This window comes from Scyliorhinus canicula, chromosome 21 (assembly GCF_902713615.1).
Source record: "Scyliorhinus canicula chromosome 21, sScyCan1.1, whole genome shotgun sequence".
Lineage (NCBI taxonomy): Eukaryota > Metazoa > Chordata > Chondrichthyes > Carcharhiniformes > Scyliorhinidae > Scyliorhinus > Scyliorhinus canicula.
This window is the reverse complement of record NC_052166.1, coordinates 68,500,175-68,518,081: the sequence shown is the minus strand read 5'-3', so window position 1 is coordinate 68,518,081 and position 17,907 is coordinate 68,500,175. Positions and strand designations below refer to the sequence as shown.

At 49.1% G+C, this 17,907-nt stretch overlaps 1 protein-coding gene across 1 annotated transcript; it reads left to right on the top strand.

Annotated features, from left to right (window-relative positions):
- Window positions 1-2,954: 2,954 nt before the first annotated feature.
- Window positions 2,955-15,091, top strand: cacfd1 (calcium channel flower domain containing 1). Its single transcript, XM_038782282.1, has 4 exons — window positions 2,955-3,675; window positions 6,645-6,770; window positions 11,688-11,795; window positions 13,862-15,091. The coding sequence occupies exons 1-4, from the start codon at window positions 3,671-3,673 to the stop codon at window positions 13,956-13,958; spliced, it is 336 nt and encodes a 111-aa protein (XP_038638210.1). The 5' UTR covers window positions 2,955-3,670; the 3' UTR covers window positions 13,959-15,091.
- Window positions 15,092-17,907: the final 2,816 nt, after the last annotated feature.

The following is a 17,907-nucleotide window of genomic DNA, read 5'->3' as shown; positions in this document are numbered from 1 at the left end:
AAAGGGAAGCTGGATAAACGCACAGGAGAAAGCAGCAGAAATATAAGATGAGAGGGCGGAGGGTCATGTAGAGCAGAAGCACTGGGATAGACCCATTGGGATGAATGCCCTGTTCCTGTACTGGGAATATGGTTCCCTGACCCCCCCAACTGAATTTTTCTAGACATTAAGAGATTAATTCTGAGTTCAGAGCATTTTCTATTTGGAAGCACAGTGCAGTGTGCATGTCTCCTCTCTCAGCCCCCACGTGAAGTGTTATTTTCAGAGGGTGGAAGCATTTGCACAGAATCAATTTCATCATTTAACCTTGAGATGGGAGTTGGTGAGACCAAGGCACCGTGACTCAATCTCAGATCAGCGTTCTAACTGTGAACCCCCCCATGCTCCAGGCCAACACTGAGGGAGTGGTGGAGGCAAATGTAAAAACAGTGATTACGAGTCACTGAGGTAAGGTTTTCAAAGTCTCGTGATTGTGTCCAGTTGAGGGTCTGAGTGAATCCTTTCTGAAAGGGAGGAAAGTCGGGAATTTCCTTTGTGCTTTTCACAAGCTGAGGACATCCCAAACGCTGCACAGCCAATGATGGACCTTTTAAGGGTAATCACTTTTTAAAATTCATCCAAGGGTTGTGGGTGTCGCTGGCTAGCCCAGCATTTCTTGATCGTTCCTAACTGCCCTTCAGAAGGTGGTGGTAAGCTGCCTTCTTGAACCACTGCAAGCCCATATGGTGTAGGTACTCCCACAGTGCTGTTAGGGAGGGAGTTCCAGAATTTTGACCCAGCCACAATGAAGGAGTGGCCAATATATTTCCAGGCGAGGATGGTGTGTGGCTTGGAGGGAGATCTTCCGGGTGGTGGGGTTCCCAGGTACCTGCCCTTGTCCTTCTAGATTGTGGTGGTTGTGGGTTTGGAAGCTGCTGCCAAAGGAGCCTTGGTGAGTTTCTGCAGTGCATCTTATAGATGGTACACACACAGCTGTCACTGCGTCGCTGGTGGAGGTCGTGAATGTGGATGGGGTGTCAATCAAGCGGGGCTGCTTTGTCCTGGATGGTGTTGAGCTTTTTGAGTGTTGTTGGAGCTGCACTCATCCAGGCGAGTGGAGAGTATTCCATCACACTCCTGACTTGTGCCTTGGAGATGGTGGACAGGCTTTGGGGGGTCAGGAGGTGAGTTACTCACCACAGGATTCCCAGCCTCTGACCTGCTCTGGTAGCCATAGTATATGGCTAGTCCAGTTCGGTCCATTGCTGTTGTAATTTAGGAAACGCAGCAGGCACCTTATGCACAGCAAGATCCCACAACAGCAATAATGGCAGATGATTGAAGGATAAATATTGGCCAGGGCAACAGGATCCTTATTCAAAATCATGCAATGGGAGCTTTTACAACCTCCTGAGGGGGCAAATGGGATCTTGGTTAAGTGCTGCATTAGTTACAATCTTCAACTAGAAGTGCCAAATGAATGATCCATTCCAGTTTCTTCCAGAGGTCCCCAGCATCACAGATGTCAGTCTTCAGCCAATTCATTCACGTGGTATCAAGAAACGGCTGAAGGCACTGGATACTGCAAAGGCTATGGAGCCCTGACAATATCCCAGCAATAGTACTGAAGACTTGTGCTCCAGAACTTGCCGTACCCCTAGCCAAGCTGTTCCAGTACAGCTACAACACTGTCATCTACCCATCAATGTGGGAAATTGCCCAGGTGTGTCCCGTACACAAGAAACAGGACAAATCCAACCCAGCCAATTACCGCCCTATCAGTCTACTCTCCATCATCAGCAAACTGATGGAAGGAGTCATCAACAGAGCTATCAAGCAGCACTTACTCAGCAACAACCTGCTCACGGATGCTCAGTTTGGGCTCTGTCAGGGTCACTTAGCTCCTGACCTCATTACAGCCTTGGTTCAAACATGGACAAAAGATTTGGATTCCAGGGATGAGGTTAGAGTGACTGCCCTTGATGTCAAGGTAGCATTTGACCGAGTGTGGCATCAAGAAGCCTCAGCAAAACTGAAGTCAGGGGGAATCAGGGGAAAACTCTCTGCTGGTTGGAGTCATACCCGGCACAAATGAAGATGATTGTGGTTGTTGGCGGTCCATCCTCTCAGTCCCAGGACATCACTGCAGGAGTTCCTCAGGGTAGTGTCCTCGGCCCAACCATCTTCAGCTGCTTCGACAATGACCTGCCTTCCATCATGCAGTCAGAAGTGGGGGTGTTCGCTGATGACTGCACAATGTTCAGCACAATTCACGACGCAGATATCAAAGCAGTCCGTGTCCAAATGCAGCAAGACCTGGACAATACCCAGTCTTGGGCTGACAATTGGCAAGTTACATTCCTGCCACACAAGGGCCAAGTAATGACCATCTCCTACAAGAGAGGATCTAACTATTGCTCCTTGACATTCAATGGCATTACCATCGCTGAACCCCCCACAATCAACATCCTGGGGGTTACCATTGATCAGAAACTGAACTGGACCCAGCCACATTAATACTGTGGCTACCAGAGCAGGTCAGAGGGTGGGAATCCTGCAGCGAGTAAATCACCTCCTGATTCCCCAAAGCCTGTTCACCATCTACAATCTACACAGGCCAGATTAGATTTTATATTAATATCCGTGGCTTTGGTTGAGTTAAATTGACCAGTCATGGGGTTTGTAAAATGTAAACACAAGTACCCTTTTATTATTAACAGTACGCATTGAGTGGGCAGCACGGTGGCGCAGTGGTTAGCACTGCTGCCTCACGGCGCTGAGGTCCCAGGTTCGATCCCTGCTCTGGGTCACTGTCCGTGTGGAGTTTGCACATTCTCCCCGTGTCTGCGTGGGTTTCACCCCCACAACCCAAAGATGTGCAGGCTAGGTGGATTGGCCACGCTAAATTGCCCCTTAATTGGAAAAACTGAATTGGGTACTCTAAATTTAAAAAAAAACAGTACGCATTGAGGACGGCCTCAACCAGGATATCGGATTTGTGTCACATGTAACCCCCACCATGCTGCCCAGGTTTGCAGATTCCTACTGACTCTCCTGGTTTGAGACATTTCACTCTATTACCTGTAAATATCATTCACTCCACTTTGTTCCGTAAAGACTTGTTTACCTGGAAAGACTCGCATTCCAACAGTTCTTCACGTTCCAATCTGTAATTATCCTGTAATTGTGTCTCCAATATATGCTGTGATGAAGGAGCTGTGCTCCGAAAGGTTGTGATTTCAAATAAACCTGTTGGACTTTAACCTGGTGGTGTGAGACTCCTTACTGTTCTCAGCCCAATCCAACGCCGGCATCTCCACATGGAATACGGTGGGGAAGAGGAGTGTGAAGGATGTTTATGTTTTCTAATAATCTTTAGTGTCGCAAGTAGTCTTCCATTAACACTGCAATGAAGTTACTGTGAAAAGCCCCTAGTCGCCACATTCCGGCGCCTGTTAGGGTACACTGAAAGAGAATTCAGAATGTTGAAATTACCTACAATTAGAGATTACAAGGAGTCAGAAAGACAAGTGGTGACAGCCGTGGTACGATGTGACAGCAGTGAGTGTTGTGTTGTGTTGCTGCTGGTAGAACTGATGCACTTTCCTCCTATTGTTTTGCAGCATGTGCAATTGCTGGCGTGTGGAACTGTGTAACAATTGATCCCCTCAACATTGCGGCTGGTGTCTGGATGGTGTAAGTAATTGAACAGTCTTGTGCTTTTATAACAAAGGCACCTATCATTCCACGAAGGATTGTCTAAACAAGTTATTAAGACAAGGCACATGAGAACAGATATACCTACAGTCCTCGGACTTGCAACGCAGTTGGTTCTTGAAAACCACATTGTAAGTCAATGTCTTAAGTTGAAACCGGTTTTCCCACAGACAAAAATGTTATAATTGGGGGATTGGTTCCTGAACCAAAGTGCGATACCCTAATTTCACTGAATAGTGAAAGGTCCAAAGATGTGCGGGTTAGGTGGATTGGCCATGCTAAATTGCCCGTAGTGTCCTAAAAAGTAAGGTTAAGTGGGGGGGGATTGTTGGGTTACGGGTACAGGGTGGATACGTGGTTTTGAGTAGGGTGATCATTGCTCGGCACAACATCGAGGGCCGAAGGGCCTGTTCTGTGCTGTACTGTTCTATGTTCTATGTTTGGGGGTTCTTTCTTCAGTATAATTGCCTGACAGAAGGGTAGCAGGGTGGCACAGTGGTTAGCATTGCAGCCTCACAGCACCGAGGTCCCAGGTTCAATCCCGGCTCTGGGTCACTATTCATGTGGAGTTTGCACATTTTTCCCGTGTTTGCGTGGGTTTCGGCCCCCCCCCACAACCCAAAGATGTGCAGGGTAGGTGGATTGACCATGCTAAATTTGGGCAGCACGGTAGCATGGTGGTTAGCATAAATGTTTCACAGCTCCAGGGTCCCAGGTTCGATTCCCGGCTGGGTCACTGTCTGTGCGGAGTCTGCACGTCCTCCCCGTGTGTGCGTGGGTTTCCTCCGGGTGCTCCGGTTTCCTCCCACAGTCCAAAGATGTGCGGGTTAGGTGGATTAAAAAGTAAGGTTAAGGGGGGGGTTGTTGGGTTACGGGTATAGGGTGGAGACGTGGGTTTGAGTAGGATGATCATTGCTCGGCACAACATCGAGGGCCGAAGGGCCTGTTCTGTGCTGTACTGTTCTATGTTCTAAATTGCCCCTTCATTAGATAAATGAATTGGGTACACTAAATGTGTATTAAAAAAAACAAATTGCCTGACAGTAATGTATTTCCCATGATATAACAGTGCCTACACTTTCAAAGACACATCTATACTGTATCTGAGAAGCAATTTGCCCTTCTGGATGTTGTAAAAGGTGGGGCGTAACCATTGGTAAAGACCAACTGTTCACTGGTGAAACACCACAAAGTTCAAACTAGCGTTGCAAAGTCAAAACGGAGTGTCAGTTTGGAAATTTTGTAAGTGCCGATTTGTCTTAACTCGAACATAGTAACATAGAACATACAGTGCAGAAGGAGGCCACTCAGCCCATCGAGTCTGCACCGACCCACTTAAGCCCTCACTTCCACCCTATCCCTGTAACCCAATAACCCCTCCTAACCCTTTTTGGTCACTCAGGACAATTTATCATGACCAATTCACCTAACCTGCACGTCTTTGGACGGTGAGGACTGCTTGCACATGGATAGAAAGCTTCAAGACATCAGCAGCAGATCCTTCTGTGCGTATGTGCTCTGCCCAAAAGCAAAAGTGAAACTTAAACTGGACCGCATGACATACTTCCCTTCCAGTGATGTCATGCTGCAACCCTTCCAAGGAATATTGCAACACACACAAGCTGCTCTTGATGCGCTAATATATAAAAAAAACCTTTCCAAGTTCTCCTGTTTTTGGTGCTCGTGTGTCTTGACCTGCCACCCTCCACCACCCCACCTCATTCTAGTTGAAAATCATTTGAAACAACCGGTTGTCAAGATCAGATTGGCTGCTGAACATCAATGGAAAGGAGAGTCAGGGTAACTGATCAATCCTGCTTGTGTTCTCTCTTTCCCCACTTGCCTACCGTCCCTCAATCTTTGTCTTCCAACTGCTGCCATTGCTCTCAGCTCAGCCTGCACTTTACTTACTGTATCCTGCTCAAGTCCCTCAGCTACCTCCACCTCCCCATCCTGCAGTCCCAAGCATTCTTCCTGAACCAGTTTTTCCTGACGTATCCTAATTAGAATAAAAATGAATTGCGCCAAAGATTTGAATTGTGAATTTGAGCAGCAATTTGATATATTGTGGTTACAATATCCTTTCCCATATTTTGCCTGGTTTAGTTGCTGAGCACTGTGCCCAAATAATCCCTACGGTGCAGAAGGAGTCCATTCAGCCCATCGAGTCTGCACTGACCCTCAGAAAGAGCACCCTACCTAGGTCCACTCCCCCACCCTATAACCTTGCACGTTGAGCATGGCCAATCCACCTAATGTGTGGGAGGAAACCCACGCAGACACGGGGTGAACGTGCAAACTCCACACAGACAGTGACCCAAGGCTGGAATTGAATCCGGGTCCCTGGCGCTGTGAGGCTGCAGTCCTACTACTGTGCCACCCCTTGGCAATGTGCTGTTTTGTGGAGGGTCTGTTCCTGGATTCCTGCAGCGCTGTGCACTGACAGACAGCTTCATCGTGTCAGGCAGAGGGGCAGCGTTGCAGCAAATTTGGCAGCTGCTTCAGTGGGAACCTGTTAAATGTAAAAGTGCAGTGAAGGATGAGTAAAGGCTATTCAGCCTCTTTAGTGCTCTGACCGTCCCAGCTGAGCATCCAGCTGAATCTTCAATGTCACATTCTGCAAAGTGAATTGATCCAAACTTTATCACTCTTTGGGGAAAAATAACTTTCTTCCTGATAGCTGCACAGCGCAGAAACAGACCATTTGACCCTATTCATCCATGCTGTACGCACAAATCTCCTCTAGTCTTTATCTCCCCTGATCAGTATATCCTTCTACAGCTCTCCGGAATTCTCGTAAATATATCAAAGCTATTCACCACCTGGCTCCCTTTGCTTCCGCATTCCCATCACTTTGAGTAAAATCCTCAGCTGTAACAACATGTTCTGATGGCGAGTTACAACCAGTTCTCTGCAATAAAGCTGCTCTTTTATCTTTCAATCTGCAGGCTGAATGCATTTGTCCTTTTCCTCTGTGAGGCGCCGTTCTGCTGCCAGTTCATTGAGTTTGCAAATGCAGTGTCTGCGAGAGTTGATAAACTTCGGTATTGGCAGAAAGCAGTCTTCTACTGCGGGTAAGCATGTTGGTGGGGGGGGGGGACTGTAACACATTGCGTGGCTCACACTGGCTGTAATGGGTGCTGCGCCAGCTGCAGAGGGCATCGTGCGGGCCACAGTGGGCATATGGTCAGTGATGGAGCAGGCCAGCAATGCAACTAATTTCCTTTTTTTTAAAATATTTTTATTCAAGGCATTTTCAATTTTAAGCAGAAAGGACAGAGACAACATCAAAAATCACTCTTCATGGGGCAGGAGTTTGCACAGTCTCCCTGAGGGAAGTTTCACCCCCCACAGCCCAAAGATGTGCAGGGTAGGTGGATTGGCCACGCTAAATTGCTCCATAATTGGAAAAAATAATTGGGTACTCTAAATTTCTTTTAAAAAATAAATCAACCTTCACAGATCCCCCTCCAAGCACCCAATCCCCTCCATCCCAATCCCTACCCTATTTTCCAACTATAGTAGCAAACTGAACCCTTCCCCCCCCCCCCCACCCCCCCCCCCCCCAAAAAAAAACTCTCCCCTCCCCTTCTTCACTAACGCCCTTAACCTTGACACCCTACAGGACCCCGACTCCATCCGCACCCATACAACCTCAGGATCCCCACACCATCCCAAACCTTCTCCACATTCTCTGCATCAAGTTCAGCAATGCCAAGCCCCCTGACTGCTGACCTCTCTTAAGGACCGTCCACCATATCCTCAGCCAGTTTACCAGCCCAAATAAAGGACAAAATCAATCTCTCTGCTCTTGGTAGAACCACTGGAACAGAATAGAAACTTTGGTGAAATATTTATCTTCTGCCCACCAAGGACAGAGGGAGACTGTCCCACCTCCTTAAATTGGCCTTGACCCTTCTCACAAGCTCGTAAAATTCAATTAACGGAGCCGGCTCAGCCAAGCTACCTGCACACCCTAGTACCTAAATGAGAGCCGTTAAACAAACCAGTAACCACCCCCTAAATTAACTCCCCTCACTCTCAGCGACCCCATGATATCACCCATTGTGGGAATCGGATCCGTCATGTACAAGAGATCATCATCAGTGTACAAGGAAACCCTTAGTTCCACCCCTCTATTATTCCCCTCCACTTATCCGAGCCCCCCAGGGCAATGGTCAAAAGCTCAATTGCCAACAGAAAGAAGAGGTAGGACAGAGGCCACCCCTGCCTCATTCCCCAATGCGGCTGAAAGAGTCCCGAATTCATATTATTTGTACGGATGCTAGTGCGGCATGTGGCACAGTGGTTAGCACTGGGACTGTGGCTCTGAGGACCCGGGTTCGAATCCCGGCCCCGGGTCACTGTCTGTGTGGAGGTTGCACATTCTCCCCGTGTCTACGTGGGTCTCACCCCCACAACCCAAAGATGTGCAGGTTAGGTGGATTGGCTACGCTAAATTGCCCCTTAATTGAAAAAGAAAAATAATTGGCTACTCTAAATTTATAAACCAAAAAAAAAGAAAAGAAAAAAAATTTGTACAGATGCTAGCCTTAGGCGCATTACTTAAAAACCAATGCAAATTTAAGCCCTATCCCAAATCGTTGTAACACTGCAAACAAATACCCCTATTCTACCCTTCTCTGCATCCAAAGCCACAATAACCTCCCGCTCTCTCCCTTCTGCTGGGACAACGCCACGTTTAAAAGCCGCCTCACGTTAGATGACAAACGCCGACCCTTCACGAACCCCGTCTGATCCTCTCCAATTACCCGGGGGACAGACTCCTCCAACCGGAGTCTTGGCATCCACATTCCATAAGGAAATTGGGCGGTATGATCCACACTTCTACCAGATCCTAATCCTTCTTTAGCAAGAACGGAATTGCCGCTTACATCATTATATCTGGAAGAGACCCGTGCCACCAAATCCTCAACATTTCCACCAATAACGGTACCAGCCGATCAGCAAACCTTTATAAATTTCCAAGGGGAACCTGTCCGGCCCCAGCGCCTTAACCATCTGCAATCAGCCAATAGCTGTCTCCGCCCCCCAAAGGCACTTGCAACCCTTCCCGATCCTCCTCCTCCACGTTAGGTCACTCCAGCTCCTCCTGAAGCTCCACCATATCCGACTCCTCCCCAGGTGGCTCTGACCTATATAGATTCATATAGAATGCCTCAAATACCTTATTAACTTTAAATGCTGCAGACACCAGTGTGTCTCCGCCCCACCCCCTGAATCTGAACAAACTCTCAGGAGGCTGCCTTTCGCCTCAGCTGACCAGCCAAGTGACAACTGACCTCCCCATATTCGTTCATTGACCCCCTTGAACGCCACGATTGACGCTCTGTCTTAGGTAGATAATACATCAAACTGCATCTGCAGCTTTCTGCTCCCCAGGATCTCTGGAATCAGGTCACTCGAGTACCTACCCCCTACCTCCAAAATCTCCTCCATTAGCCATTGACACTCCTCTCTCGCCCATTATCCACCTGTGCCGTATACGAGATTATCTCCCCTCTCACCACCGCATTCAGGGCCTCTCAAAATACCGAGGGCGACACCTCACCCTTTTTATTGACCCCATACAGTCATCAATCACTCTGGGCATCTTCACACAAAATCCCAAATCGGCCAACAGCCCGACATCCAAACTCCACGGCAGCGCAGCCACTGAACCGGCCCTGTCTCCAAAACCACATCTACCAGGTACGGAGCACGATCCAAAATAACCATTGTGGAATATTCTGCATTCCTCACCCCGGCAGCAGAGACTTCCCCATCACCAATAAATAATTACCCAAATGTACTTTTCTGGAGAGAAAAAGGAGGATTCCCTGCTCCCATGGTGCAATACCTACCACGGATCCACATCCACCACCTCCTTCAGGAATGCCATCAGTGCCTTCGCGACCTCCGAAGGGGCCGGCGACTTCAGCTCAGACCAACTTCGGGTTCAGAGCTCAGATCTCCCCCAAAATCAACTGGTGCGTGTCCATGTCCGGTATGGCTGCCAACATCCTCTTCATAAACTCCACATCATCCCAATTTGTAATAATAATCGTTATTGTCACAAGTAGGCTTACATTAACACTGCAATGAAGTTACTGTGAAAAGCCCTTAGTTGCCACATTCCGGCGCCTGTTCGGGTGCAAAGAGGGGGAATTCACCTAACAGCACGACTTTTGGGACTGTGGGAAGAAACCGGAGCACCCGGAGGAAACCCACGCAGACACGGGGAGAACGTGCAGACTCCGCACAGATAGTGACCCAAGCCGGGACTCGAACCCGGGACCCTGGTGCTGTGAGGCAACATACACGCTCACGAAAACCGCAGACTTCCAACTTTCCCGGGACATATCAACCCCCCCTAATCCATCTCCATATCCCCCAACTAAAACCCCTGGCTGTTTTATTAATTAATTGCCCCCTCTTGAACCAGCACCTCTCTCTCCATTCCCATCCCCCCAGAATTCACAACTCCTAGGCTCATTGAAACCTGCCTGAACGTTCAGCAAAGTGCAGCCCCCCCCCCCCCCCCCCCCCCCCCCCCCCGGGCCCACCTCCCTCCCATTCACTAGCCAACCTCAGACTGTTAGCACACACACACACCCAATAGCCGGAACTCCTCCACCCCCTCCTTCAACCTTGAAACTACCCAACACCCCTCCCTCAAGCCAAACACTCCCTCCAAACCAAAAAACACCCACCTAAAAAGGAAACACAAAAAGGAAAATCTCAAACAAGCCACACCAATTTCAATTCACCCCAAGTCTGTACAATGATGAAAAGAATCGGAGGACGGGCAAAAGAGAAACATAAGAAAAAACACAATATTGCAAAATGTCCCCATGCAAATAACTCCTGACCACCAGCAAAGTTCCATTCAAACCTCTCAGTTCAGTCCAAGTCCTTGATCTTTAATAAAAGCCTCCACTTCCTGATATTGTATGTAACTCTCAGCTTCACCGGGTACACCACACCAAAACACATGCCATTCTTGAGAAGGGCTGACTTCGCCCTGTTGTAGGCCGCATGCCTCCTTGCTAATTCTGCCTTCCCACCGCATCTCCAATTCTCCTTGGCCCAGTTCAGGATCCTCTCCTTCGTCCGACAGCTGTGAAAACAGACAATCACCTCTCATAGTGGCTCATTCACCCGTGGTTTCGCCTGGAGCTATTGACAGACCTGATTCAGCTTGATGGTGGGGGACCCGATCATTCTCCGCCATCAACTTTATAAACATAGACTTGAAGTATTCAGTCGGCCTTGGACCCTCCACCCCCTCAGGTAAACCAACGATCCTGAGGTTCTGCCACTCCTATTCTCCAGCTCCTCGACTTCGGCCCTCAGGCCCTTGTTCCATTCCTCCATCCTCCGCAACTCAGTATCCAGCGAGGCCAACTGGTCACTGTGTGGTGCCAGTGTCCCCTCCACCCCCTTCAGCACCTCACCATGCTCCCACACCGTCTCTGTCTTTCCCAAAAACTCCTTTATCGGGAACAAGACTTCCTCCACTGACCTGTTGAGGGTCTCCAACATTTCCTTCCATTACATTTTGAAATACTTGTTGGCTTGCCTTTCAAATTCGACAGCCATTACGTCCGTCAGCCTAACCGCCATCTTCAATCCCCCTGGACTCCGCACCTTGCTCGGCTCATCAGAATCTTTCTGATCTCTCCGCTCACATCTTTCTTCCCAATCTTCTTTCTTGTTCCTTTTGACATCCTCTCAAGAGGCTCTCAAATGGGATGAGTCTGTCCACCAATTCATCCCGGGAATAGTGAAAAAGACCAAAAACTGAGGGCTCTTGGCACCACTGGACGTCCTCTGTCGTGACCTGTGATAATTGTAGAAACAAGTGATGTCAGATAGAAGTTTCAGAACCTGATATCCGTTGGGTGGAGAGATTCTTCCTGATCTGCCAGCTCTCATACATTTTTGGGAGAACTGGATGCACCGTATCTGAGATTTTGTTTTCCCCACAGAATGGCGATTTTCCCGGTATTCCTGCGGTTTTCGATCACTACGCTGTTTGGGAATGCCATTGCTTTTGCTTCAGGGGTACTTTATGGACTCGCGTCACTTGGTAAAAAGTGAGTTTTCTTTTTTTAAAATCTTTTTATTGCTCTCATTTCATCATTTTCATCAAACAAACAAAAAGAAAAACAAAGCAACAATCCCAAGCAGCAGCCCCATCCACATACAGCTTGATCCATCAATTTGTACATACCAAAAATAAATTAACAACATAACAAAGGAAAACAAACCCAACTCTTACCCCCCCCCCCCACAGTGTTCAATGGCAACAAATCCCTGAAAGTGCATGATAGACAATCCCCGTGATAGACAATCCCCGTGATAGACAATCCCCGTGATAGACAATCCCCGTGATAGACAATCCCCGTGATAGACAATCCCCGTGATAGACAATCCCCGTGATAGACAATCCCCGTGATAGACAATCCCCGTGATAGACAATCCCCGTGATAGACAATCCCCATGAATTGTAGAACCCCCTCCTTCGCTCCCCTTAGCTCAAATTTCACCTTCTCCAGGGTGAAGAGTTTCAGCAGGTCCCCCCGTCACGCCGAGACACAGGGTGGAGAAGCTGACATCCACCCCAACAGGACCCGCCTCTGGGCAATCAGTGAGGTGTAGGCTAAAGCATCAGCCCCCGCACCCACCTGCAGCCTGGGCCGGTCCGACACTCCGAAAATGGCTTCTAGGGGACCCGGTTCCAAGTTCACATGTAGTACCCCCCGCGGTGATGCTGCTGACCTCCCACCAATACCTCTCCAACTTTGGGTAAGACCAAAACATACGCATGTGGTTTGCGGGACCCCTCCCACACCGCTGTCTGATATCCTCGCCCCACTCATAGAGCTGGCTCCTCCTCTCCCTCGTGAGGTACGTCCTATACCACGACCTTCAGCTGTATCAGCCCCAACCTCATGCATGAGGTTCAGGCATTCGCCCTTCGTAGCACCTCACACCACAGACCTTGTTCCATTACCTCCTTCAATCCTACTTTCCACTTGGCCTTAATCCCTTCCATAGACCCCCACGTCCTCCAGAATTGTCCCCTAAATCGCTGACACCACCCCCTTCTCCAGTCCCCCTGCCGACTGTACCTTCTCCAACAATGAGAGGGCCGGTGCTATTGGGAAGCTCTGGAAAACCTTCTTTACAAAGTCTTGGAGGTGTAGGTACCTAAACCCTTCTGCTTGCGCCAATCCATACTTCTCCTCCAACCTCGTAAAATGTCCCCCAGGAACAGATCTGTTAATATCCTGATTCCCCCTCTCAGAAACCTCCTGTCCAGCCTCCCTGGCTCAAACCTATGATTTTCTCTTCGCCGCTCAATAGTAACAAAAACAAAAATTGCGAAGCGGTTCCCTATACCATAGCCATACCCACTCCGTAATCCTCAACCCAATCCCAAATCTCTAGAATCTCCATCAAGTAACCCCACTCTACCCAATCAAACGCCTTTTCTGCATCTAGCGCCATCACCATCTCTGTGTCGCTCGGCCGGCTTCACGATCACGTTTAATAATTTTCTGATTTTCAAAAGGGAATTGGGTAAATTGTGGCAACAGTGAAACTTGCAGGGCCTTGTGTGTGTGTGTGTGTGTGTGTGTGTGGGGGAGGGGGGGGGGTGCAATGGCCTGAACACCCGCCTCTGTGCTGTGTGATTCATTGTCAAAGGAAACCAGGTCTAAGACTCGAAGCAATAGGAGGGAATTACTTCAATATGTGTAAACTTCCTTGTCCAAACAAACCAGTGGAGCTCCAGATTTTAGAAACACTAAAAAACCCGTTGAGCACTCCAGGTATTCATTCCATTTAACTACCCGCTTGTAGCTATGTTTACATGATGTGGTCCTTGCCTTGGATACTTCCTAATGCTACCTCTCTCTCTCTCCCTCTCTCCTCTTCTCCCTCTGGGGCTGGTTTCGCACAGTGGGCTAAACAGCTGGCTTCTAATGCAGAACAAGGCTAGCAGCGCGGGTTCAATTCCCGTACCGGCCTCCCCGAACAGGCGCCGGAATGTGGCGACTAGGGGCTTTTCACAGTAACTTTATTGAAGCCTACTTGTGACAATAAGCGTTTATTATTATTAATATTATCTCTCCTCTCCCTCTCCCACTCCCCAAAGGGGCGATGCCGTTTCATATGCCAGACTCCAGGACAGGAAAACGGCTGATGAGGAAAAGCAGTCGGGAACAATCCATAGCGAGACAGCAGAACAGTGAAAGGACCCTGACATGGTTTACAGTGTGCAGCTGCAGGTTCACAAAGTGACTTGATCTATATTTACCTATATTTTATCTACACACTACAGAGTGGGGTGAACTCTTTGTTCAATGTGCAACTGGTAGTTCAAATGGACAGGAACTTTTTAATGATGATGTTTTTTGTACTTTTCCCTTCAATCATGTGGGGCTGTGTTTGAAGCAATGGTTAATCCCGTTACTGTCTGTAAATGTTTCTGATTTGAGCTGCGTTTTTGTTTGTAACTGCAGCAGGTGTGATTGGCGTTACGTGATATTGAGAGACATAATTCCAGCTGGAAGCTCTGTACCACTGGAGTTTTTATGGTATTTACACAGTAATGTGATTCTGATCATGGCTGCAACTATACTGCCAGTATCTTAAAGCACAATTTAATATAGAATTACTGCTGTTTATAGCTCATTTAAATTGGGTTGGAGGGAGTCTTTATTAGGTTCTTACACTGGGGATTTCTCTCTCTTCTCCACACCTACTCTTCCACTGGGAGCAGTTGCACAATATTATCCTGTTCCACTCACTCGGAGTCTGGCTCATTTGTAACCCTGACCCGTAGCTCTCCCTCTCTCCTCCTCTCCCTCTCTCCTCCTCTCCCTCTCTCCTCCTCCCCCTCTCTCCTCCTCTCCCTTCTCTGATTTGAATAGGAGAGAAAGGGAATACAGACACTGTGGAACTTGTGTTGTGAGCCTGAATTAGCAGTTTGAGCTAGATCTCGCTCACAGTTAGCAGGGCCCCAGTCTTCCCCAGGGTGCAGGTACACTTCCTTGTTTACTCTGCAGTGCCGTGCTTTTCATCACACTGAATGGGACTCTTGGAGGAGACTTTAAACACTTAGTGGGCAGATCACTGGGAATAATCTCAAATCCAATCTGATGTGAACAGTGAGGAGTTGTACTTCTGGCCTGTGAAAACAATACTATTGATTTTGAAAGTTGCCTAGAGTGAGCTACAGTGAAGGGGAAATGCCCTATGAGAGCAGACTCAATGGGCCGAATGGCCTAATTCTGCTCCTATGTCTTGTCTTTCTGCTGACATAGTCCCTGGCAGCAACCTCTGTACCACCTACAAGACACAAGTCAGGAGTGTGATGGAATACTCTCCACTTGCCTGGATGAGTGCAGCTCCAACAACACTCGAGAAGCTCAACGCCATCTAGGACAAAGCAGCAGCTTGATTGCTCCCCTTCCACAAACATTCACTCCCTCCACCACCGACTAACAGTGGCAGCCGTGTGTCCCATCTACAAGATGCACTGCAGGAACTCACCAAGGTTCCTTCAGCAGCACTTTCCAAACCCATGGCCTCTACCATCTAGAAGGACAAGAGCAGCAGATACCTGGGAACCCCACCACCTGGAGGTTCCCCTCCAAGTCACTCACCACCCTGACTGGGAAATATATCGGCCGTTCCTTCACTGCCATTGGGTCTAAATCCTGGAGCTCCCTCCCTAACAGCACAGTGGGTGTACCTCCACCTTGGGGACTGCAGCGGTTCAAGAAGGCAGCTCACCACCACCTTTCTGAAGGAGCAATTAGGGATGGGCAATGAATGCTGGTCCAGCCGGTGACACCCGCACCCTGCCACGCCCGCACCCTGCCACGCCCGCACCCTGCCACGCCCGCACCCTGCCATGCCCGCACCCTGCCACGCCCACACCCTGCCACGCCCGCACCCTGCGATGGCCACACTCTGCGACACCCGCACCCCGCCACGCCCGCACCCTGCGGCCCCCCCGCACCCTGCCACGCCCGCACCCTGCGGCCCCCCCGCACCCTGCCACGCCCGCACCCTGCGGCCCCCCCGCACCCTGCGGCCCCCCGCACCCTGCGGCCCCCCCCGCACCCTGCGGCCCCCCCGCACCCTGCGGCCCCCCCGCACCCTGCCACCCCGCACCCCGCCACCCCCGCACCCCGCCACGCCCGCACCCTGCGAATGAACAGTAGAAAAAAACCTTCAGGACTCAGCCGAAAGCTGGAAAGTGGGATGAGGCTCATTGGCTGTTAGTGGGCACAATGGGCTGAATGGTCTCCTTCTGCACTGTTGGTGTCTGTGATTTGCTGTAGTTCACATTTACACTCCCTGTCTCTATTTCTGTCAACCCCTTTTCCTTCCTTCCACTTTCCTCGACCACTAACCTTTGGACTGAATTCCACATGCTGACCTTGGCTTTCTGAAGATGTTTCTCCTGCGCTCTGCTCTGAATCTGTTAACATTTCATTGTGTCAGCAGCTCCTCAATGACTGCAGCAGACTTGTCTACTCTGCCCCATACTTTCGCAATGTTAAACACTTGATCATGTTGCCCTGTAACCCCAGGGTCGAATAAGAAATCCCAATTTTGCATTTCAGTTTCTACGTAACCAACGCTATCCTGGTGAACCTGTTCTGCCTCTCCTGAGAGAATCGATACTTTTTTATAAAGCGAAACCCAATACCTCACACAGTTCTCGAACTTGAGCCTTAAGGTTTTATACCGACTCATCATTACCTCTTGAATTTTATATTCTATTTATTCATTGGCCACTAGTTTTGCTGCAAAGTGTGTTGTGGGTTTGAGCAGTGTGGCGAACACTAACACACACTGGCGATCACTGAAACCTCTAATCTGGGCTGAGCAGTTTCCTGTTCTGATATTTAAATGCTGTGTTAGATTAGCCCCAGCTTTGACAAAGGGTCATCTGGACTCAAAACGTCAGCTCTTTTCTCTCCCTACAGATGCTGCCGGACCTGCTGAGATTTTACAGCATTTTCTCTCTTAGCCCCTGCTGGGTTTTATCTTTTAGTTTGTGGTTCAATATTACTGTTCTGAGCATTGCCCTGGAACTATGCCCTGTTGAAACAGACTGGACTAAAATGGTCTTGGATCGCCTCTCTCTCGAGTTAACTGGCCTTGGCTGGACAACAGAGGGAGGCGCAACTAACTCCTCTGAGCTCCAGTGGAATCTCCCATTCCTGAATGTTAGGGAATGTGTGTGTGTGTGGGGACAGGATTGGGGACGCTGTGATTTCCACTGCTTTGCCAGCAGTGTTGCAATGTCCTGCCTAGATTCTCATGGGAAGTGGACATTGGGGCGAGGACGCAGAAACCTATTCAATGTTTGTACAGCTGAGAGTTGGTGTGACAGAGAGGGGTAAATATCAGGGATCTGCATGGACTATGCAGAGTGACACGGGAAGCAGTGCTTGACTGACTTTAGTGTTTCTCACTTCTCAAAAGATAAATCTTTGCAGCTAATTCTAAATTATTTCTTATTTATAAAGATTTAACGTCCTAAGCTAGTCATTGTTTATATATAAGTCATGTACTTTATAAAGTGTCTGTCTAAAAGCAGTGTAGATACTGCGGTTCTGTGTGTCTGAGGGTGAATTCTTCTATAATGTGGGGGTGACATGTTGCAGTGTCTGACTCCGGTAATGGGGTGTAGTGTTCAGTCTAGGAGCAGTGGCGGTTGTTATAAAGGACATTTGACTTTAAACCTCTTTGATGGAATACAATCTGGAGATATTGGCATTGTGAGACAAGTGACTTCGACACTGAGATATTATTTGACAAAATTCTCCCGAGCTGCAGTCAATCCATCAGAAACTCTCCGCAGGGTGTGTGCTGGAAAATTGTCTTTTGCACAGACAGGTTTACTCTGCACAGCCGGAGAAGTGGGAGTAACTCTGGGATTTTTCCTTCACTGCAGTTATGTACCTGGGGTGCAGCTGAGGCTCAGCTCGGGGCTCGGTACAGGAGGTTCGGGGCTGGGTACAGGGGCTCGGCGTTGGGTACAGGGGCTCGGGGCTGGGTACAGGGGCCGGGGCTGGGTACAGGGGCTCGGGGCTGGGTACAGGGGTTCGGGGCTGGGTACAGGGGCTCGGGGCTGGGAGCTGGGTACAGGGGCTCGGGGCTGGGTACAGGGGCTCGGGG

Coding starts and splice junctions, on each gene's coding strand:
- cacfd1 (XM_038782282.1), top strand. Junction 6,771..11,687: donor AAAGCAGTCTTCTACTGCGG/GTAAGCATGTTG, acceptor TTTTCCCCACAG/AATGGCGATTTTCCCGGTAT. Junction 11,796..13,861: donor CTCGCGTCACTTGGTAAAAA/GTGAGTTTTCTT, acceptor CACTCCCCAAAG/GGGCGATGCCGTTTCATATG.